General features: G+C 55.1%; 8 protein-coding genes across 8 annotated transcripts; 4 read left to right on the forward strand and 4 right to left on the reverse strand.

The window, feature by feature from the left end:
- Positions 1 to 543: 543 nt before the first annotated feature.
- On the forward strand, positions 544 to 900 carry MYCGRDRAFT_97178 (uncharacterized protein; the record flags this gene model as incomplete). The annotated part of the gene is made up of 1 exon (XM_003847962.1): positions 544 to 900. The coding sequence occupies one exon, from the start codon at positions 544 to 546 to the stop codon at positions 898 to 900; it is 357 nt and encodes a 118-aa protein (XP_003848010.1).
- A 2,167-nt stretch (positions 901 to 3,067) lies between these two features.
- On the forward strand, positions 3,068 to 5,707 carry MYCGRDRAFT_97179 (uncharacterized protein; the record flags this gene model as incomplete). The annotated part of the gene is made up of 1 exon (XM_003847963.1): positions 3,068 to 5,707. One exon carries the CDS (start codon positions 3,068 to 3,070, stop codon positions 5,705 to 5,707), a length of 2,640 nt encoding a protein of 879 aa, XP_003848011.1.
- Positions 5,708 to 6,100: 393 nt separating this feature from the next.
- On the reverse strand, positions 6,101 to 7,868 carry MYCGRDRAFT_97180 (uncharacterized protein; the record flags this gene model as incomplete). The annotated part of the gene is made up of 2 exons (XM_003848032.1): positions 6,101 to 6,408; positions 6,515 to 7,868. 2 exons carry the CDS (start codon positions 7,866 to 7,868, stop codon positions 6,101 to 6,103), a joined length of 1,662 nt encoding a protein of 553 aa, XP_003848080.1.
- A 459-nt stretch (positions 7,869 to 8,327) lies between these two features.
- Positions 8,328 to 9,551, forward strand: MYCGRDRAFT_50840 (uncharacterized protein; the record flags this gene model as incomplete). The annotated part of the gene is made up of 1 exon (XM_003847964.1): positions 8,328 to 9,551. The coding sequence occupies one exon, from the start codon at positions 8,328 to 8,330 to the stop codon at positions 9,549 to 9,551; it is 1,224 nt and encodes a 407-aa protein (XP_003848012.1).
- A 1,596-nt stretch (positions 9,552 to 11,147) lies between these two features.
- MYCGRDRAFT_64379 (uncharacterized protein) lies at positions 11,148 to 12,963 on the forward strand (the record flags this gene model as incomplete). The annotated part of the gene is made up of 4 exons (XM_003847965.1): positions 11,148 to 11,601; positions 11,670 to 11,957; positions 12,034 to 12,537; positions 12,607 to 12,963. The coding sequence occupies 4 exons, from the start codon at positions 11,280 to 11,282 to the stop codon at positions 12,873 to 12,875; spliced, it is 1,383 nt and encodes a 460-aa protein (XP_003848013.1).
- An 84-nt stretch (positions 12,964 to 13,047) lies between these two features.
- Positions 13,048 to 13,642, reverse strand: MYCGRDRAFT_106402 (uncharacterized protein; the record flags this gene model as incomplete). The annotated part of the gene is made up of 1 exon (XM_003848031.1): positions 13,048 to 13,642. A coding segment is annotated over one exon (236 nt), but the record flags the coding sequence as incomplete, so codon positions are not given.
- Positions 13,643 to 14,805: 1,163 nt separating this feature from the next.
- Positions 14,806 to 15,619, reverse strand: MYCGRDRAFT_106403 (uncharacterized protein; the record flags this gene model as incomplete). The annotated part of the gene is made up of 2 exons (XM_003848030.1): positions 14,806 to 15,378; positions 15,460 to 15,619. Coding segments are annotated over 2 exons (615 nt in total), but the record flags the coding sequence as incomplete, so codon positions are not given.
- Positions 15,620 to 19,215: 3,596 nt separating this feature from the next.
- Positions 19,216 to 20,444, reverse strand: MYCGRDRAFT_97182 (uncharacterized protein; the record flags this gene model as incomplete). The annotated part of the gene is made up of 3 exons (XM_003848029.1): positions 19,216 to 19,466; positions 19,620 to 19,971; positions 20,361 to 20,444. 3 exons carry the CDS (start codon positions 20,442 to 20,444, stop codon positions 19,216 to 19,218), a joined length of 687 nt encoding a protein of 228 aa, XP_003848077.1.
- Between the last annotated feature and the right edge of the window lie 1,427 nt (positions 20,445 to 21,871).

The raw sequence follows: 21,871 nt of genomic DNA on the forward strand, positions 1-21,871 counted from the left end.
TACCTATGCTCGATTTGGCGACTGTACGATGGTCCTGATCGACATTGTTTGACATGGAACAGCTTTGGCGCTTGGAACTTCGAGTCTCGAGCTCTTGTATGATTGCGATTGCTAACGTAAATAGCGAATGAAACGAACGATACTTGCATGAGCAATGTTTGACGCCCCCGGAAAAGACGATGGACACAGGTTGTCTCGCTGGACATAATGCCTTCGTTCACTTCGCTCGATCCCCCTTGACACATCCGGTCTTCGTGTTCAGAACCCAATGCCGTTGAGACCTGCTGGCTGAGACATGAAGCGCACTCTCAGCGCTGTACTGTTGTCTCGCATCGATGTGTTTCACGGCTTGGGGAGTGAGGCCCTCAAGTGAGACAGGGCGCAAGCACTAGGGAGATATATGAAGGGATCGATCCGCATTGCCGTTCCTGTCCCAATTCCTTGCTCAACTGTCATCACACAGAGACCACATCTGCACACGACGCTCCTGCACCCACATCCACACAGCACCTCCACACGACAACACATCTACACGACGTCGCAATGCTGCTCGCACTCTTCATCGCCCTGCCATACTTCGGCATCTTCATTACCTACGATCCCTTGGCCGTATTCCACTCGGAACAGCTTCTACAACTCGCTCTCCTCGATATCATCTTCACCCTCAGCATCTGCTTCTTTTACACTCTGAGTTTGCCCACGATCTCCTTTTCCAGTCTCGGTCGAAGTCTCGCCGCCTTCGACTTCTTTCTCGCGGTCTTCATTTGGGCTATGTTAATCAACAGACTTCTCATCCATGAGTTTCATAGCTCCGGCTCGACTGTGATTATCGCGAACATCGCCAGCACCCTCGCTGCTTCCCTTGTTGCCAAGATTGCAGGCTACGTTTTTGGTTACTAGCCCATGGAGCGGAAGTCGAGACCTTATGATCTGGAGGACACAGAAAGCTGGCCAACAGCTCGGTGCACGGAGTGATGATCTTGAATGAGGATTGCTGTAATGACCATGAGCGTCGAGATCTCACGGAAGTTGTGATCGTCCCGTTCGCAAAGGCAACTTGAAGCCAAAACAAGAGATTGAGAAGAATGGCTAGGTCGGAGTTGGTGATCTTTCGAGGACAGGGGGGATTGAGAAGCTGGTCGTGAAATTAGGGTGCGGCAGTACTAGTGCCTAAAATTGTTTCCACAATGCATGCTGGATTTGCCCGGTCATAGCTACCCATCAGTCTCTCAGATCTCTTCACACCCACCTTGCCCGTCTTTCGTAGACCAAATGCCCCAATTACACAGGCCGTGGCCATCCAGGCGAACAAGGCCCAAAATGTAGCCCTATACCCTTTCGTCAAAGCTTGCTAACTTTCCTTGCCCACGAAAGACGACTTGTCAGTGATACTCTGTGAAATGACCGCCGTGAGACATAGATTTATCGAGCTGCCGATTTCAAAGCGGGATTGTGATGCCAGAAGAAATCGATCGCATGTGGGCAGGACAACTTGTGCATCATTAGTGAGCACCGCCAGTGGCAATAGCATGGCCATCGTTGTGGTCAGCCAATTGCATACCGTCATACGCTCATTGGGCTCCATACTTCAGCCGCTTGTGAACCGCTCGTCCAGTCCACCTTGTGTCTTGCCTCAGCGCTCCTTCTCAGAACAGACTCCGGTGCCATCTCCTACTGCACACTGCCACATCTCGATGCTTTGATTCGTGGTCAGAAGCACGAGTGAGGTGTGGCACGCAGGCTTTGTGTATTTCGACCTTCTCTGACCATCTTAGCGTTCATTTCCCGGCTCAAGGTGTCCAGTCCCGAGTCCAAGTTCAGATAGCCCGTTGATTCTTGCCTCGTCTTCGCTGATCGTTCCGGAGCGTTTGTCTTAGCTGTCTTCAGACAGCTTCGGCGTGCCAGCAGAACCGCTTGCCGCCCAGAGTGTTGTCCGAAGTATCCATTGCCATATTGCCCCTTTTTCCTCTTCCCTTGTGCTTCCAGGTCTTCCTCCCGCTGCTGTCTTTCCACCGGCGGAAGTCCGCGACGCGTTTTCTGGGATACCCTTTGATCGTGTTTGGCTCGGGTGTCTTTGTTCATGTAGGCGACGCGTCTGTTCTATGCATATTGGTCAGAGGCAGGTTGGAAGCATCTCGAAAGATGTGAAGCTCCGGATAGATGTTTGCCACATCGTCTTGCAACTTTGACGGTGATCTGACCATCACTGACCTGCAATCTGTGAGATGGTGCTAATGAGATGAAGTTGAGACGCGTCGTTCAATCTTACAATGTAGAAGGGCCTACGGTCGTGTCCATCCGGCCTGTCAGTACTTAGGCACAAGTCTTCGACCCTGTCACGCGGACTGCGGATTCCATCGCGTCCTCACTCGCCGCCTATGTGGTTTTATCGTGATGAAGGGGTAGTCTATGCAACTCACCTTCAGACTCACCTGATCGGGCTCGTGTGAGCTATCATCGTTCGTCTTACCCACCTCGGAGCTGTCACATGCTTGTCATCTGTCTTTAAGTCTCTCTCCTGCCTCAATGACCTCTTGTCTGTTCCCTCACAGCTCTTCTCCAATTTGCTACTCAGGTCCTCCTTGGTCGATGCCGCAATGTACCGCATCAAGGGGCATTCGTTCTCAGCCCGAGAGCGGTGGTCAACACGCCAGACTTCTCCGCACGGTGTGTCAATGTCCAATGGCATCTCATCGACCGGCAGTCGCCACCAACATCCAATGCTTGTGAGCATCCCTGTGCATCGTGCTGCCAACCTGGACCTGACAAGGAGATGGTATGCGAACCCATCTCGTCCCATTGACACCGGCTAATCAGCACGTGCTATTAGCAGTCTCGCTCCTGCCTGATGTGCCTGATCTCGACGTCGAGGCTTACGTCAGGCCAGATCTCGGGTATGTTGCCGTGTTTTGACACCGCATAACGACGCACCGCCGATCACCAGTATTGAGATCTTTCAAATTCGACACGCCTTTTCCAAAACAATCACATCGACATCCCACATCCTCAACAAACACCCACACACACAACACACCTTCATCGACTGTAACCTCAACACCCACTCATCATGGCGTACGACGCCGAAGAAGCTGCTCGGAGAGCAAGAGAGGCTGCAGATCGGGCTGAACAAGCTGCAATGCTGGCTGACCTGAGTGAAGAGCGCCGCGCACAACTCGCCGTGCCCGACGCACCACCAGAACACATCCTCGCAGAAGACCCTCGCACACAAGCTCAAGCAAAGCTCATTGCTCGTGGCACAAAGATTCGCGGCGAGGCCGAGACCAGCAAGGATCCAAATGCCGTGAAGCGCGCTGGTTGGTATCCTGACGTTCCTGTTAACGAAGACGGCGACCGATTCTCTGGCCAAGGTCACCGTGACAGGCAACTCGCCCAGCAGAGCGGTTCATTTGGACGTGCAGGAGCTCGACCTGCTCAGCAAGGACCTCAATCATCCCGCAGCAATCTTAGCGGCGGCGGCGGCGGTGGCCCACCCCAAACACGCGCAGCAGCACGTGGCACAATCCTGCCAGCCTCCAGTCGAGTGCAGCGGCCTCCTTCGCCACGCAAATTCGGTACTGTTCGCTTTCCACCTCCGTCCAGACCCATCCTCCCCGCAACAGGCGCCCAGCGCACGTCCAGCAACGCATCCACCGGTCCGCGTCAGTCCGCAGCTATGATTGCGGCCCAAAAGATGGCGTTCGCGCTGGGTTCCAATGGCACTGATCGTCAAGCCAGCCCAGCTCAAGCTCCGCTGCCTGCTTTCCGCCAGCCAACTGCCAGCAATGGTCCAGCCCCATCGACTATGCAGAACAATTCTCCTCACACATTCGCCCCACCCGCACCACCAGCCCCCAAAGCTTCAACCACCACTGCTCCTTCAACACAGGCTCCCGCAAACAAGGGCCCAGCCTCCACAACTTCATCTACAACTTCAGGCAATGGCATCGTCCGTGTCTCAGCAAACGCAATCGCTGCTCAGAACACTCTGAGACTTGCCGGCATTCCGTTCATCATCGAAGGTTCTGAAGACCAGGCTATGCCGGACCGCTCAAGCACTGAGTGGCCACGTCAGACTCCTGCGGCACAGTCGATGCCATCGTTCTCTTCTCCCTCTCCGCAAGCAACACCCCGTCCAACTCCAGCACCCGCACGCGACTCATCGCCCACCCACTCTCAAGCTCCTGCGCCGCTCACTGGAGCCTCAGCCCTCATCAGTCACCTCAATCCGACCGGCGCTGCAGCAAAGATGCTGAACAGCATGGGCATCATTTCAACGGAGCCGCGCGTGCTTCCACCGAAGCTCACTCCGCCCTCTTTCCCAACTGGAGGCCGCACGTATCCAGCTTCACCTCAACAGAGTGTGTTCTCATACTCACGTGCAACGTCTCCCGCGCCACAATCATCATCGGCACGTCCCGCAACAATGCAGCCAGCAGCGCAGGCAAATACATCCGCCACGGGTCTAGGAGCATCGCGCTATACCAATGGTGACGTTCCTGCTCTTTCATCCTCTTCCGCCGTCAACGGACACGCTGCACCACCATCAGCTGCCACTACCGTTCCACCTCATATGGCTGCCCAGCCCGAAAACTCTTCGTCCTCAACCGCACCTACTCGCCGTACTCGTACTGCAGTTCCGAGAGGCGTTGCTCTGGCTCCCGCGTCGACCGCTACTCAGCTTCCTGCGGAGGACGTGGTCATGGGCGGCACCACGGCGGCACCCTCGACTCTTGCGCCAACCGGTTCCGACTTCACCTTCATTGCGAATGCACCATCAACCCAGCAGCCGCCAGCGTCATCGACGACTGCTGCGCCAACGTCGACCACTTTCATCACCCCAGCTCTTCCCGTCACTCGCAGCGGGGTTGATGCAAGCATTCCCATTCATCGACTGCAGGCTCAAATGTATGCCGGTGGCCTGACGCCAGAAGAGAATGCCCAGCGTGTGCAGTACTATGAGCGGTTCCCCGAGCGCCTTCACTTCCTGGAGGAGGCTTGTGACCAGCTCATCCTCGAGGGTCGTCCGACGTACCTGGATGTTATGGACACCGAGCCAAGCAAGCCTGTCGAGAAGAAAGAGACCGAGTCGAACAAGAAGCCGGATACCAAGCCTGTGAAGCAGGAGAACGAGCAGGTCGCGACTCCAGTGGCTCGCTCCAACACCTCCAGGTCCAGTCTTGCTCCTCATCTCCGCAACGGTACGGCTTCACCTGCTCCTCATCTCCGCCGCGCTGCCGCCGTGGCTGCTCCAGCTTCTCCACGTGCTGAAGCGCCCACCGCCAGCAACACTCGTCAGCAGGCTATCAAGACCGAGACTGAGGATTCTCCCAATGCCTCCCGCCCTCGCTCGGAAGCTCCATTCAGCATCACTGCCGTCGCCCCTTCCGGCCCCAGCCCAGCCGCTCAAGCTCACAACACCCGTGCCGCCGCCGCAATCGCCACCGCCAACGGCGCCAACATCGCCCAAGGCATGCTCAGCGTCATCTTCCAAGATGCCAACGGCAACTTCCTCGGCAACCGCTCGATTCCCGTCGATGCTCCCGTTCAAGCGAACCTCAACATCACCTCTCGCCACATCGAGTTCAACCCCATGGACTTGGCCAACGAGATGGCTGCTCTCGCGGCTGCTATGCGTCTGCACATCGATGGTGTGAAGCTCAAGCGCGGTGATGGTCGGTTGTGGGAGGAGGACAAGAAGAAGGAGTAGATTGCTGATCGCTTTTGTGTTCGGCGATTGGGACTTCATGATACCCGGCTCGATGAGGTTGGTGTCTTCAGGCACTGACCTCGTTTTGCCTTCACGACAAATTTGCGATGGCGGTCTCATCCTCTTGAGATTGTTGTTGCATCACACCAGGATATGAAAATGCAATGGCGATGGAACGAATGCTATACTTTAGACTCTTTAGCACTCAAAAATCCGACGCTCTTGCAAAACCTTTCCTTCCTCGCTTTTTGACTGACACTTACATTGCAACACCAATTGCTCGCTTTTGAATCATCGCTTGAACCACTCACACATCGCCACAACGCTGGTACGACCCAGCTGACCCAAAATCGCCAACAAAGAACCTCAACAGTCAATACTCCACCACAACCCTCAATCCTCACCTCCCACCTCACCCTCAGCCACCCTTCTGTCACCTCCCTCCGGAACACCCTCCCCCTCATCCCACTTCTTCTTCAGCACCATCAACCCCCGTCTCGCCAACCCGGCATCTCGATTCCGATACACGCTATCGATAAACCGCACATCCTCCGGAGAGAGCAGAAAGCGTTTCCATTTGGTTTCAAACTCCGCGAGATTGCGCGCTACATCGCTTTTCTTGCAATATCTGGCGTATTGGTCGATGATGTTGGTTTCGAGGGTGGTGGTTAGGAGGGGGCGGAGGCGGGCGGAGAGTTGGCCTGTGGAGGAGGAGGAGGAGGTTAGTTGGGAGTTCAGGGGGAGAGAGAGAGGGGGGATGGAGAGGAAAGGATGGAGGGGATGGATATGGGGAGAGGTTGTACATACCGGCTTTCACTTCAGCATACGTCCTCTTGCCTTTGAGCAGAGGCTGTGCGTGAAACACAAGCAGAGTCTTGGACTCCTCGATAACGGCCGTCGTGAGCTCGTTGACCGCGGTCTGAGACATGGGCTGCAGTCCAATTTTGAAGTGCAGCAACCTCGCCCTCTTCACGAGATCGATCAGAGCTGGAGTTGACTCGTCCGTGAACCAGTTGTATCGTGCACCAAGATCTTCGGTTGCATAGCTCTGTCCGAAGTCGATGACCATCAACTCTCGACGGGCGATAATGGCTGTAAGCAGAGGGGAGAGGGATGTGGATGTCAGACCGCAGGATTGCATGACGAGTCGGTAGAGGTCGCGTGTGCGCGCAAGGCCTGGAGCGAGGAGGGAGGCGGCGGAGCCGATCGGGTTGTTGGATAGGTACAGAGAATGCAAATGGCAATTGGCAGTGACAAGGTAGGTTGCGATTGCTGTGCAGGCGCGACGATGGATGCCGTTGGCGTTGAGGTAGATTTGGCGGAGAGCGATGGGTTGGTTGCGCGCAGTCAGACAGTTGAAGAGGGACGCGACACCGGCGTCGGAGAGGTTTGTTTGGTCGAGGTCTAAGGTGCGGAGGTTTGGGGAGTGAATAATCAGACGGGCAATGTCGCGGGCGGCGGTGGATGTGAGAGGGTTGCGCTTGAGCCAAACGTTGGTGATGATAGGGGAAGTGATCATGGCGTCGACGAGGAGGGAGAAGCTGGCTGCGTCGATGCAGTTGCCGGCGAGGTACCAGGTCTCGAAACGATTTGGGAAGTCGTGGATGAAGGTGGCGATCTCTTTTGCGCCGGTTGGGCCGATGATGTTGTTTCCTAGGAGGAAATGTTTGGCGAACTCGTTAGTCCTGAGAGACGACATCAAGGAGCCGATATGAGCCGGGCCCGTGACGTTCTTGCACAAATCGATGCGGCCGTCCGCGTAGATGACGCCTTTCTCAAACTCCAGCAGTTCGGTGTCGTGATGAGGTTCCACGTCCACGACTGCATTGTCGACTGCTTGATGTGTTCCATTATTGCGGAGATGGGAGAAGAAGTCCCCCAATGATTCAGCATCCGATACCTCAACTGGCATGGGCAGAGCTGGTGGGCCGCTGAGATTGGGCGGATCGATGCTTTCGTCCCATGGACCTTGCTTTGAGATGCGGTCGACCCATTTGAGGTGCTTGGTCGCATTGTCGTCCTGCGCTGGCGGCGCGGGATGCTCCAGTAGAATCGCGGAGGGGTCCATCTTGCTTTCGTCGATCGAAGTGATGGTCCCGGCGCCGGCGAAGAGTGTGCCATACAGTTCAGAGTCGAAGTGAAGGACAGCTTTGTTCGCCATGACGAGCTGCTGAACGCTCGCCGGCACTTGCACTGTCGTGTAGAATGCATATAGCGTGACTCGTTCGTATGACACGTGGAGGAAGCTCTCTTCGTACCAGTGGTCGCATCTCTCTTCAGTGGTCGTGGTCCTGGAGAAGGCGCCTTACGAGACAATCTCTCACATCCCGCTCATGTTTGCAGAGAGTCATCTCCGAGTCGGACTTGGACGGACACACAGATCGTGTAATGCCCATTTGCCGGTCTTGACAAGATAGATTGATGAGAAGGAGAGAAAGAGGTGATGTCGAGGATGAGGAAGACAAGACGAACACCCCCCAAGGCAAGTCCAGCCGAAATAAGCTTCCCACTGACCGAGGGCTGACCGAGCTACCAAGAGCAAGAGCTCGCATCACGATTCCTTACTCATACCACGACATCCTACTCACAACACCACCCACAGCCCACCATGGCGCACCTCATGGCCACTCCAACGAAAGCCTCCACCACCGCCCACCGCACCCTCCTCTCCCTCCCCGCCTCTCTCCGCCCCACCATCCTCGTATCCGCCCAAGCACGACACCAATCCACCATCCAACCCAAAAAGCACCCCAAAACCGCCATCTTCTTCCCCGGCCAAGGCGTCCAACGCGTAGGCATGACCACCGACTGGCTCGAAGCCTTCCCGCGAACCGTCAAACCCATCCTCGACCAAGTCGACGAAACCCTCGGCGTCTCCCTCTCCAAAATCATCGCCGAAGGACCCAATGCGAACCTCATGGCGACGGAAAACGCCCAACCGGCGATCATGGCGACAAGCATAATCATCCTCCGCGTGTTGGAACAGGAGTTTGGCTTCAACCTGGCGGATCGCATCGATGTCACACTGGGACACAGTCTAGGAGAATTCGCAGCATTGGTAGCAGGAGGCTACCTCCGCGAAGCAGACGCCCTCAAACTCGTCCGCCGCCGAGCAGAAGTCATGGCGAAATGTTCGAAAGACACCGGCGAAGAAGTCGGCATGGTAGCCCTCGTCTGCGAATCCGACCACCTCACACCCATGGTGGAAGCAATCCACTCCTTCCTAGGCCACCACTCCGAAGGCTCCAAGTCCGACTCCCACTCCGACAGCGACCTCCCCGCCGTGCAGCAAGTCCTCATCGCCAACGTCAACTCGAAAAACCAAATCGTGCTCTCGGGAAGCATCAAACGCATCAACGAACTCCTCACCCACCTTCGACAATTCGGCGGGCACGATCCCCGCGCTGTGCGACTCAAGTCCGACTCACCCTTCCACTCCCCGTTGATGAAACCCGCGACGGAAATGCTCAAGAAAATGCTCGATCAACCCTCCCCCACGGTTCCAGGATCCGACATCATCATGTGGCCCGGGGTGGTACCTTGTATAAGTAATGTCTCCGCCCGGCCGTTTGAGTCGAAACAAAACCTCAAAGACTTGCTGGCGAGGCAGTGCGTGGAGACGGTGCTGTGGCATGATAGTATTGTGTATTTGCATCAGGATGTGGGCGTGAAGAGGTGGGTGGGGATTGGACCGGGGAAGGTGGGGAGGAATTTGGTGGGGAAGGAGGTGGGGATGAAGGGGATTGGGAAGGGAGGTGGGGTTTGGGGGATTGGTGGGCCGAGAGAGGTGGAGGGGATTTTGAGGGATTTGGACGCTACGGAACATTTGGAGGAGGAGGGGTGAAAGAGGGGAGGGAGGGGACTGGATACATTCAACATTTGATGGTAGAGTTTGAGGGCTACGATGGCTCTGCAAAAGGCGTAATGAGGTGAAGGACAATTCGCGAGCTGTGGTCTTGGACGCGGATACGAGCATGACGAAATGCTGGATCACGCTCCTGCTTGCGCAGACGTTCAGTCCGCACTGCAAAGCCCGCATGCACCTCGACATCCGTCACGGCGTTCTACAAGCTCTGCACGACGAAGATCACCGCGAATCCACCGTGCCACTGCGACTCCGACTACACGATCTCGACTTTCGGTCTGCTCCGCGCGCTGAGCACCTTGCAAGAACTCCACCGACGGTGGCCGCGAGACTGGTACCACGCTTCCCACGCCGGCATCGCCGACGTCGACATGTACTCCGCACGCGCAAAGAGCACGAACGAAGTACCTCCTTTTGGGAAGAAAGATGGACATTGAGCACGCCGACGGAACAGCTGCGGTGTGCGAAAGTTGAGCTTGGAGGCCATGCCAGGGTCAATCTGCTTGGTCCTCCTTTTGGGTTGAGCAGATGAGGAGACGGCGCGCTCGTACATCTGTCTATCGTGTCGAGAGCATTTGACAAGCGTTCGCGAGACCCACGAGTTTCAGAACGGCGAAGGAAAGGCACGCCGTTGCGCCAAGCACCGGCCTCTCGCATGCGGTGTAGTGAGACTGACATGTGGCATACATTTACATGGACTCCTGGTTTCCTGAAGCCCGCTCCAATCCGGGCACTTGGTACAGGACCGACTAGGGCGTGGGGAATACTCACAAATAGCGCATAGGCTTAGCATGAGACAGCAGATTGGAGTAGCATTGCACTGATATGGATGACTCGATTGAGGCTGTCACGGCGCCGGGCGGGAGGTATGAACTTGCATCGTCCGCGTAGCTCAATCGCCCTTCTAATCCAAGATGGTCTCATCGAAGAAGCAAATACTTTGTACAAACTTCTCCCGCGCTCTCCCCACGCCCTGTCTACAATTGAAAAAGCATCATCCCCACGCGATACTCATGGATATTTGTGTTGAAACAGCTCCCAGCTCCAACTCCCTCACTCGACCCGACATCGGCCGGCCAGCGATAAGCCCTGCGCGCTCAGCCACCTCTGTCCAATCACACCCCTGCGATAAGGCCAGAGCTTCCAGCTAGCTTTCCCCCATGATCGCTCGCATACAAGAACATCATCATCATCATCACCGTCCACGATCTCGCCCGCGATTACGCTGCAGCAAAGGAAAGGGTGGATGACATATTCTGCTGACTCGATTCTGAAGTGCGCCGGACTCTCAACACGTAGCATTCTCCGCCGTTGGAGTGGTCCGACAACGGGCGTTGATATCCGACGATGCGCGCCATGGGAGTGACGACGACGGTGCTGGTGCTGGGACTGGGACTGGCCCGATGCGCCTGGATCAACAGCGGTAGGCATGTGGGAGTGAGACTGATGAGGAGAAGAGCGGTGGGAGCATGGACTGTTTCTTCTGATCCCATAAGACGCACTGTGCCGCCGTCTTTCTTCTACCCTTTCTTCTCCTCTTCCTCTCTTCCTCTCCTCCTCTCTCATACATTATCATCCACGCCATCTTCTTCCCCCACCTCAACAGGAAGCACAACAAAGCGCTACCAGCATAACATCACCTTTTGCAGAATCCCCTACCGCACCAACCACAAACCCACCACCAAACCCACCTCACCCACCACAATCATGTCCAACCTCCCCTCCGAACCCGAATTCGAGCAAGCCTACAAAGAACTCGCCTCCACCCTCGAAAACTCCACCCTCTTCGAAAAGAACCCCGAGTACAAAAAAGCCCTCGAGGTCTCCGCCATCCCGGAACGCGTGATTCAATTCCGCGTCACTTGGGAGAACGACAAGGGCGAATGTCAGGTCAACCGAGGATATCGCGTGCAGTTCAACAGTGCGCTGGGACCGTATAAGGGAGGATTGAGGTTTCATCCGAGTGTCAATCTCAGTATTTTGAAGTTTTTGGGGTTTGAGCAGATTTTTAAGAATGCTTTGACGGGATGTGAGTAGCTTTCCCTGCGTCCTGATTTTGCCAGCTGGGAGGTGGACGGACAGCTGATATGACTGCAGTGAGCATGGGAGGCGGTAAAGGTGGTGCCGACTTCGACCCCAAAGGCAAATCCGACAATGAGATCCGCAAGTTCTGCGTGGCTTTCATGCGTGAATTGAACAAGCACATTGGCGCCGACACCGATGTCCCAGCTGGAGACATTGGAGTCTCTCCCCGTGAAATCGGATGGATGTTTGGCGCTTACCGCGCGGAGAAGAACAAGTGGGAGGGTGTCCTGACCGGCAAGGGAGGAAACTGGGGTGGTTCTCTCATTCGTCCTGAAGCCACTGGATACGGCTTGGTATACTGTAAGACACACAATCCCCTGGTTCCCAGCATTGCCACCGTCCAGAGACCATCTCGCTGACTGAGCATGTGCAACAGACGTCCAACACATGATCCAATACGCCTCCTCCGGCAAACAATCCTTCCAAGGAAAACGCGTCGCAATCTCCGGCTCCGGCAACGTCGCCCAATACGCCGCCCTCAAAGCCATCGAACTCGGCGCCACCATCGTCTCCCTCTCCGACTCCAAAGGCGCCATCATCGCCAAAGGAGACGCGGGCATCACCCCCGAGGTGGTCAACTACATCGCCGCCCTGAAAGTCAAGAGGAAGAGTCTGACCGAGCTGTCCGAGAGTGCGGAATACAAGGATAAATTCGAGTACATTGACGGCGCAAGGCCGTGGGTGCATGTCGGGCAAGTGGATGTCGCCCTGCCGTGTGCCACGCAGAATGAGATTAGTGGAGAGGAGGCCCAGGCGTTGGTGGATGCGGGGTGTAGGTTTACGGCGGAGGGGAGTAATATGGGCAGCACGCAGGAGGCTATCGACGTTTTCGAGAAAGTGAGGAAGGAGAAGAAGGCCGAGGGAATCTGGTATGGACCTGGTAAGCAACTCCCCTTCCCCACCCCGCCCCAAATCCCTGCAGTACTAACCCCTCCTGTGTGTGACATAGGCAAAGCAGCCAACGCCGGCGGCGTCGCCGTCTCCGGGCTCGAAATGGCGCAAAACTCGGCGCGGCTGAAGTGGACATCGGAAGAAGTCGACGAGAAATTAAAGGGGATCATGGAGGCTTGTTTCCAGAATTGTCTCGAGACGGCCAAGGAGTTTGTCCCCGTGGGTGAGGACGGGGAGTTGCCGAGTCTGGTGGCGGGGGCGAATATTGCGGGTTTCTCGAAGGTGGCGCAGGCGATGCGGGATCAGGGGGATTGGTGGGCGAATTGAGATGGGGGGTTGGGATTGAGGGGAGGGGGCAAGACTGACAGTATACTTACGGTATACCCTAGAAACGCATGAACGAATTGAGACGACGATCGATTTCTTGCTTGCCAACCGGCCCAATCGAACGCTGACATGGCCAGCCAGCAGTGACGGAAGGGTACGACTTGTAGTTGTTCATCCTGAGAAAGTCCTCACATGTCCGTTCCCCCCGTCGCACATCCCGCTTAATGGCGGTCGGTGCCTGTGGCCTCCTCCGCCCCCGACCCGACCCGCCGAGAGTTAGGAAAGAAACGGTTCATGATGGAACTTTTGTCGAGATGGAAGATGTCGTGACGTGGGCTTTTCAATCGCGCGGTGGTGGGATCCTCCACGCTCCGTTCGGTAAGCTGGAGGGGAAAGGGGAGGTTGTCTGTCTTGCCCCCCCTCGACGGATACGGTCAAGGATGCAGCAGAATGATGGGTGTAGGTAGGACCGAGAGTTGGAGCGATTGAGCGAGGAGGAGCGGAGAGATGAGCTACGGCAGGCTAAGCTGATCATGCTCGATGCCGTCTCGCTACTTTTGGAGATGGAGGACACTGAGGAGGAGGAGGGAGAAGCAGAACGAGGAGGCTGCGTGCTTGTTGTTGTGGAAAGCTGCGGAAATTGGGGGGAAAAAAAAAGGTTTGTCGTGGGGAGGAGTTGTATTTTGCCGAGAAGGTGCGTGCGCGGGGGTGAGGGGTGTATTCTTTCCCTTCTGCATTTTGACGAACGATTGATGGGGGAATATGAGGGATGAGGGCTTTTGTTTTTTCCAGCTTGAGCGTATTGGTTGGGGTGCTTGAGGAGTGGTTGCGGTCGACGACGACGAAGGCCAAACGACTGTGATCGGAAGGGCGAAGGGGCAGGAAGCTGAGAGATCGAGGAAGACGAAGATGTTGCCTTGGAGTGGAACGTGCTACAATGGTCTAGAGGACGCTCTCCAGATCGACTGCCTGCTCGCTGGTCGCCTCGTACAATGAGCTTCGGTTCGTGGAGAGGGCTCGTTGTGCTCGGAGCGGGGAAGCATGGAAGGGTCTTTGCAAAGTGAATTGAAGATGGAGTGGTTTCTCTAGCCCAATCGGGAACGAACGCCTTGATTCAAAGAGGCCGGTTCTCTCGATGCTTGGAAGAGCGGAAATGAGGCTGCACCCTGGAGATGAATTCCGGTCGGAAGATTGGTTGATGATGGTCGACGACGAAAGATCCAGTCTGGAATACGAAGCCTTGATATCGGGGAGAGAAGCTCGTTGCCAAATTCATCGATGAGCCAAGGACCTCTGCGGTAAGGGCTCTGACAGCTCGAGGTGCTGATAGAAGAAGTCTGGTAGGAGCAGGATTGCGAGCAGAGTGTCGCAGGGTGTGGCGGGAAGAGGGTTCCAGTGTCAAGCGGAAGAGTGTACGAGATGCTTGTCCAAATCGATGCCTGGATCCCGGGTTGAGCGGAGCGGGGCGGAGTGGAGTGGAAGCTCCTCGTCGTTGAGGGAAGTCGATGAGAAGACTGAGAAAACTTGAGCTCCTCTGTTGACGAACTCCTCGGATAGCGAGAGCGATAAGGGACTGTGGACCGTGGAAACAAGACCGGGGAGATTATGCACTGGATTTTCGTCCTTCGTTGAAACTGGGAGAGGATGTGAAATCGCATATCAACGAGTCAAAGGGCGTCGAAACGTTGCCCAAAGAGCTTGCGGACTTCCGCTGCCCCTTCTTGCTCTATGGCGATGTACAATGTGTATCGGACCAGTTCCGAGACTGTTCTTCTCTTTCGAATTGCGAACTGGCTTCGACGACGAGTCCCGCTTGCGAAGTCGACTAAAGGACAGGATGGTAGGGTCAATGGGACTTCCTGGATGTGGAGGAGAGCACAGAGGGCGGGTGGTTTCGGACTCCCTCTCCGTGCGATCGATGCGGCACTGAACATCATCTGATGGAGAGTGCACCGAGGGCGTGAATAGAACGATGCAGACGAGGAGTTCGAGACCAAAACTTCATGCGGATTTGAGTGCACACTGGACGACAGACCCAGGACCGGGGAAACGATGAATGGCTTCGCCGTCTTTCTTCCAGATCGAGGAGAAAAGTGTCTTTGTGTGCTCATCCAACCTGCGCGACGTCGAAACGGATCCACAAGAACTTGCAGACTTCTGCTGCTATCATCTCGCCGGATGAAGATGCGCAGTTGTGCGTTGGACGAATCGCGATACTGTTTTTCCTCTTTCGAGCTTTGGAACGACTTCTGCCACGACAGACTTTGCTCGTAACTTGAGCGATGAGTTCTGGTGATCGGAGATCGTAGGATGATGTGGGATTCCGGGCGTGCGGGTGGTCTTGCAGTCCATTCTATGCGACGGAATCGGTGTTGGAAAGCTGCTGAGGAGGACGAGGGCAGAGAGGAGAAGAAAGAGAGAGGGCTCCGAGACGAGAGGCTCAAAACGGAGACTCTGTGTGACTTTTTGCGCCCTGCATGTCCGTGGATCTCCGACTGCGAATCTAAGATAATATCAGCTGTCTGATTGGCATACCCGGTGATTTGAAGCGGCGGAGCGAAGCAAGAACGACGAGCGGACAAACCTTTGTCAGTTTTGAACAGGACGGAGAGTCTTTGACCGGGCATAGCAAGGGCAAGGAGGTCGAGTGGAACATTCCAATGAGCACCTTGGAACGAACAGCAGCACCACAGAGTGCGGACACCACTTCTGCATCGTGAACACTCCTCTCCGAGCCTGAGTGTGGAAGCGATGGGTCTTCCTGGTAGAGGAGACCACATTGTTAGACTCTGAGGAATGTATGTCCTGTGGTAAGAGACAAGCGGGCAAGGATTCGATTAAGTGCCGACTCTGACGCATCGATGCCATCTTGCCAGAGGCGGGCGAATGCCGATTGCTGTTGGTCGTTTGAGGCTGATGATCAAGGTCGAACTGGGCGGGGACCGTCAACATCCTCTTGCTCAATCCCAACGTACCTGTCAAAGGGTCGCCATCGACTGACTGTGTCTTTCGATAAGGAGGGAGCGACAGTACAGCACGCAACGCCCCAGATCACTGACAGTCCGATGGGAGGCGTCATCTGGACTTCGTTCTGTACTGCAGCTTTCCAAGCCAGGAAACCGTTCCCGAGATGTCCACGCAATGCTCCCAAGTTTCGATCTTGGTCAATCAGGCCAGACCCGTTACCAATTTCTCTTGGATTTCTGTCGAGCCTTGCCGCTTGCACCAACACCCTCCGGAGACAGCATACCGATGTAGCATTGACTGATGTGTCCGCGGAACACTTCCGGCCACGAGAGGGAAGTCCATGTTCAACCGCCGTGGATTGAAATCGGCACCGCCCGCGGATGTTGTTTTCCTTCCGCTGACGTGCATCGACTGTTGTCAACCCTGCTTAACGATGGGTGGACACTGAGCCAATGACCAGGGACCTGATGACGGTTGAGCTTGATGAGAACAGGGCACAGAAGAGCGATGGAAGGAGTCTCGTGATTCATGGACAACTGTCCAACCTCGTCGACGCTCTTGCCGCCTCGGAGAGATCGCGGCATGTCACTCATGTGTAGCTGTGTGGCGCAGGGAGAAAGTGGCTGCGGCGCGGAATCCGCTGACATCGAGCAGCGAAGAATGAAGCCTGTCGACTCATGGACAGATGCCTTTGTCAACGCTCTTTCTCAATCGGGTGTGTCGGCTCTTGTCCAGCTCCTGCGATAGGGCCTTCGGCGATGCGGCACGAATTGGTCTCAGCGTGGGGGAGCGGAAAATGAAAGCATGTCGACTCATGGGCAGATGGCTTTGCAAACGCTTTTGCCAAATTGGGCAAGTTCGGACTTGCGGTCCGCCGGCAGCTGTCGTCTGCTCGCGAAATCTTGCCATGCAAGAACGCCTCGGTGTTTTCATGTGAGAAGTGCTGTTGCTTGCAGTATGTCCAGTGGTCGTGATTGGAACAACTGCGTGATGTCCCCACGGAATTTCAATGCAAGGTCTGGAAGAGCTGCATCGTGGATCAGTTGATAACGGCAAGGCAAATGCGTCTCGGCATTGCTGAGGGTCTGCTTCTTCCTGAAGGATCTCGATCGACTGTCGTGATGATGATCGGTCGTGGCGGTACCCTTCGCAGTCACTGCAAAGCAGGGAGGCTGTATTCGTCACATCACAGAGCCAGGGGATGTATCTTATTGGCGATTTGCCGAATGTTGCCTGATTCCAATTCCCTTTGCAGGCTTGAATGCAAGCAACGGCCCATGGGTCAACGCCATTGAACAGGAAATCCTGCGCTTCCCAATAGAAGAAGCAAAAGAATTGCATTAAGGGAGCCCACCACGATCGTTCAACTCGGCGGACGTACAGTACGGAGGACGATCGCAGCTTCCGTCGAACCCTTTCGTCCCGAGTAGACTTCGTTGTGATCGGCTTTGATTCCGGTATACTCCCAGCTAAGTGCTGCCCATGCATTGCAACTGAACCAGCGTTTACGAGGCACGAGCAAACAAGTGCAGGGAGCGTCATATCCCGCGCGGAAGAGGGTTCTGCCAGCGATAGGGCCGAATTGAAGTTTGCCCAACTCCCCTTACATCCATGCCAGTACGAGATGAACCAAGATCAACAGGGACGTCTCTATCTTGTGACCCAACCTGCCTAGCGCCTTTTACCCCTCTCCGGAGAAGCACTTCACTTGATTGAGTTTTGCTGAGCCTTCCGGAATCTCCGCTTTGGCCGGCGGCCGTAGAGTTGCGTGTCCGAGAGGCATCAATGTGATGTCGTAGGGGATGAGGAAACGATGTTTTCAAGTTCAAAGGTAACATGAAGTGGCGATCGGCAAGATCTACCTCTGCCCGAGCAGTAGAAATTTGAGGTGAAGATCACCACCCAAGCAGACCCCAAACCAACCGAATCGATCGACGTGCGTCCGCACGAACGCAGATCAGCTCACCTGCATTAGTTTCTCTTGGAACGACAGGTCCAGACCACCTCGCTTAACGATTCAACAAGAAGCTCGTCAATATTGCAACAGTGGTTCATGAATCCTTCGCGACCAAACAACCACGTCGATGAGCGGCTCGAACGTGTCGATGAGAGGACAGCATTGTCTGGAAGTTTGGAAGCTTTCGTCCTGCCGTCTGCTCCCCGCGTGACAGTTTGCGGCGTTGTTATTCAGGTCGCTCGTGCCGACTATCGCAAAAGGGCAAAGGGTGGTAGAGACCGGCGCGGAGATGTAGATATACTGGCGGAGTTTTCAATACTGTTGGGTAAGATCGGAGAAACGAGCAGCATGTGGATGATGTGGTGGAGGTGTTGGGGAAGGCCTGCAGCGTGAGAGGCAATGATCAATCACACGAAGCGGTGGTTCATGCATACTCTCGCGCACGACGGTACGGCATGAATGCAACGATTGCGCAACCTTGTGGTCGTCGGCACTTTCTCTGGCAAGTGATGTTTCGACGCGAGTCTCAATCAGTGAATGAACACATCTCGACCGTCCTGTATACCTGGCAGTGCTGACCTTGCTCCAGAAAGGCTGGCGCCGTAGGCTGAGCTCGGAAGGTGATGGCTGACGACCACGGCATCAAGTCACTTCGTGTCACTTCGTAATCAGGTCGTGAAGCTCGGCGGTGGACAACCACATCTAGACCATCTCGCCGGAGTCTTCTTGACAGAGTTCGGAACTTCCACGTTGAGTTCAGGGGTCAGCCACCGCGAGGAACTGCTATGGGGTGAACCTGACGTCGGAAACTTCTCCTCGGCGGCGATGGCTCGCGTGACTTTCAGTAATTCTAGATCGGACGTTGCGGTGGATGAGGAGGCGTACGCAAGTTCGTCTGCTGGGCCGTGGCTTGATCATGGACGGTACCTGTGATATGACCATTCACCATCTCCTCGAATCGGGACCCGAAGACGATCCATCTCAACGTGGTTACCATAACCGACCGAGAATGGCGAGATCGGGTATCGATCACTCGACGCTGTGCTCCGGAGGGGAGTCGACCACAACACACAGTCCACGAGTGTGTACGGTCCAGTTACAGACGATGGGACCGCCCTGTACCCAATGAGATGCCGCAGACCAGTTGTAGAGAACGCGATCAGCAAGCTCAAAAGATTGATCCACCCTCGACGGCGGCCCTGAGTGTTCGGGCCCGCATAAATTACCGATTGATGACCTTGCTGGGCTCGTCTCTGTTGATTCGCAGTCGGGCAGACGACCAATGGTCTAGAGCATTCGTGGAATTGCTCGAGGCAGGAACGCCATGTCTTGCTTTTGCCGCGCGGCATGGATGTTGGAGACATGACAGAGGGAGGTACAGCCGATCGTCGTGAGATGCAGTATTTTCTGTCCAGGTTACTCAGGCAGTTGCACATGCGCAGATGTGAGACCTCTGAACAAGGGTTTGCCGGTCTTTGCGAAAAGTCCGAAGGCCTCGCTTGGGTGGTCGCCACTGTTCAGTGAGTATGAGCCGCCCGTATGTCGGCCATCCCGACATGGCTCGTTGCTAGTTGAGGATGAGAAAGGAATGGAGAGCTTTTTGCACTCCAACAACACTGGACCAATCACAATTGGAAACTCTCGCTTGCGTTCTTCGAAGACCATGACTTGAAGGCAGATCAGTCGTTGGCGGCTCCGCGTTTGCTCCAGGAAGTGGGGGAATGTGGCACAGGCGGCATGGCAAGACGAAAAAGGAAGTATCCCCGTCCAGATTTTGGAGAGAAAAGGCAAAGATCGTCCGCACTAAAACATGGACCAACCTGTTTGGACTGCGATGAGTTCATTCGTTTCGTTCGTGTGTGCTTTCTCCAGCGTCTGGCTTCCGGAGCACAATTGGCAGGTCTGTTGAGTTCGGTGTACTGTTGCAATGATCGAGTGCGCCCTGTCGGCCGTGGTGTTCCGCAGCCAGACGGCTTTGGCCGCCGTGCAAATAGTATCGATGCGAACGGTTCTTAAAATGAACAGCGCCGAGCGGACAGAGCTGCTGTCATATTCCCTGTGCAGCATCTCCTGAGGTCTCGGTAGAGCCACATTGCTAGTCTGGCGCACAATCGGACTTCGCTCCTCCCCCAATGATCTTGGGTACAGTGGTCGACAGATCTCGGTTGAAAGCTAGCACTAAAGCAAATAGCAGGACGTGGAATTTTCGAAAGCGGCAACATGATAGTCCGCTGACTCTGGCCGCAAGATGCTTTTGAACCCTCCATTGAGTTCAGTCGGCGAAACGACACTTTTCAAGTTCGCAAGCTGTAGATCTATCCAGCGTCCAGGTTTCGATGGCCAAGTCTGATCCTGAGATTCCAACTTGCCAAGCCGTCGGCTGTTTTTGCTAAACGCTTGTTCGTTGGTTGACGCCGGCCGGGTAGCGGAAAGGAACACAACAACCATGGTCAATGCAAGACACTCAGGAACGAGCAGCGCCATGAGAATGCTTGTAGAGGCCGCGATTTGCCAGTGAGACATGTGAAGAAGGGACTCAGCCATGTTTCAACTGCACGTACCATGTCGTGTCTTTCGCGGAGGGAAGGATGAACGTGTTGAAGAAGGTGGTCTGCCGCCTGGTCCATTCGTACGGACGGAGCCATGGCCGGTGGCGTTTTCGACGATCTTGTTGCTTATATTGAGTGAAAGCTTCTCCATGCGTCCACTATAAGTCCGAGTCGTGGTCCCACTCGTGATTAATTTGTTGCCAGACCCGAACAAGCGTCCATCGTATCTGTTTGGAATCCATGAGCGGAAGTATAATAAAGCAACAGTTGGGACTGGGAATTCATGACTATTGGTGAAGTTTCGTTAGACCGGACGACGGTTGTCGGCGTGTTCCTTCAGCGAAGCATTTAGCCGCCACATCGTGGCATCCATCGGACACGTGTGTCGTTGAGGCTCGCAGTGGCTTTGAGCAGTTTGATGCACCATTGACGGTGATGCTGCAGTCACTGCAACTATTCCCCACCACTGCGTCTCAAGTGCATCGCAGCACGGTCTTGCAAAATCCTTGTGGAAACAGATATTGCTTCTGCGCAAAGAGGGATGTTCTTACGGCTACCACCGTATTCCTGATGATGAAGACGCAATTGCGCCTGTCATCACCGCTCACAAACGCCACAGCCTTTGAGATTTGCTTCTACTAAAACGTGGAGAAGCGTGTGCAAATCCACATGGGAGTATACTGTAAGCGGGATCATCAGGCCTCCTCACTCGCCGCGTAGGGTCGTCTTTCCGGCTCTTGGTGAGTTGCCGAGTGAACGATGAACAAGTTTTCCTCGGTACTAGTACCACCAAGTGGAATCGCGAGTCATGATCAGAGCATAATTGCTGTGCCAGGTATGCTGAGAATCGGGCTCAGCCAGAGATGACGAGATGTCGGGCGGATTGCATTGGATCTTTGGTGAATGTTTTCTGTAAATTCTGGAAACTCCAACAATCCACCTCGAACACTCATTTTCGACTGTCGTTCGCAGACTGCTACTCATCGCGGACCGTGGAGGGATCATGCCGTGGCATTCTTACTGACGAGTTGTGAACCGCCCTGCCGAGCGTCGCGACGGAAGTAGAATCGTCGATAGGCGGAATTTTGGTGAAGCACTATTCTCTGTTGAGGTGTTCTGGCTCGAGAGTTTCGCGTGGAGCTGTGCGTAAGCTGACGGTTCGTCAGAGACCCACGGAACCGCGGCATCATTGCAAATGGTGTTGCGTGATCTCGCGGAGAGTCCGGTCGAGTTGTATGGCGGAGCGAAGGGCCTCCACTGGCCCTCTTGTAATGGCCAGATTCGCGCGCTTTTGTGTGTCCTCGTCCTTGCGCTCTGCTTCCGTATTGTATGTGGCCTCCGAACAGGTCATGCGAATGTTAGAGCCCACGTACCAGATGTCACGAGCAGGATATTAAATGCCGGTACTCAGGGAGTTAGAGTCTGCACCAACCACGATAGCGCTGAAGCTAGAGGAGTCGAGTGAAAGTCAGTTCGGGAGCAAGTGCCACCGGCAAAAACGGGACTGCCCGCTCCCGACGTCT

This window comes from Zymoseptoria tritici, chromosome 12 (genome assembly GCF_000219625.1).
Source record: "Zymoseptoria tritici IPO323 chromosome 12, whole genome shotgun sequence".
NCBI classification, from domain to species: Eukaryota; Fungi; Ascomycota; class Dothideomycetes; order Mycosphaerellales; family Mycosphaerellaceae; genus Zymoseptoria; species Zymoseptoria tritici.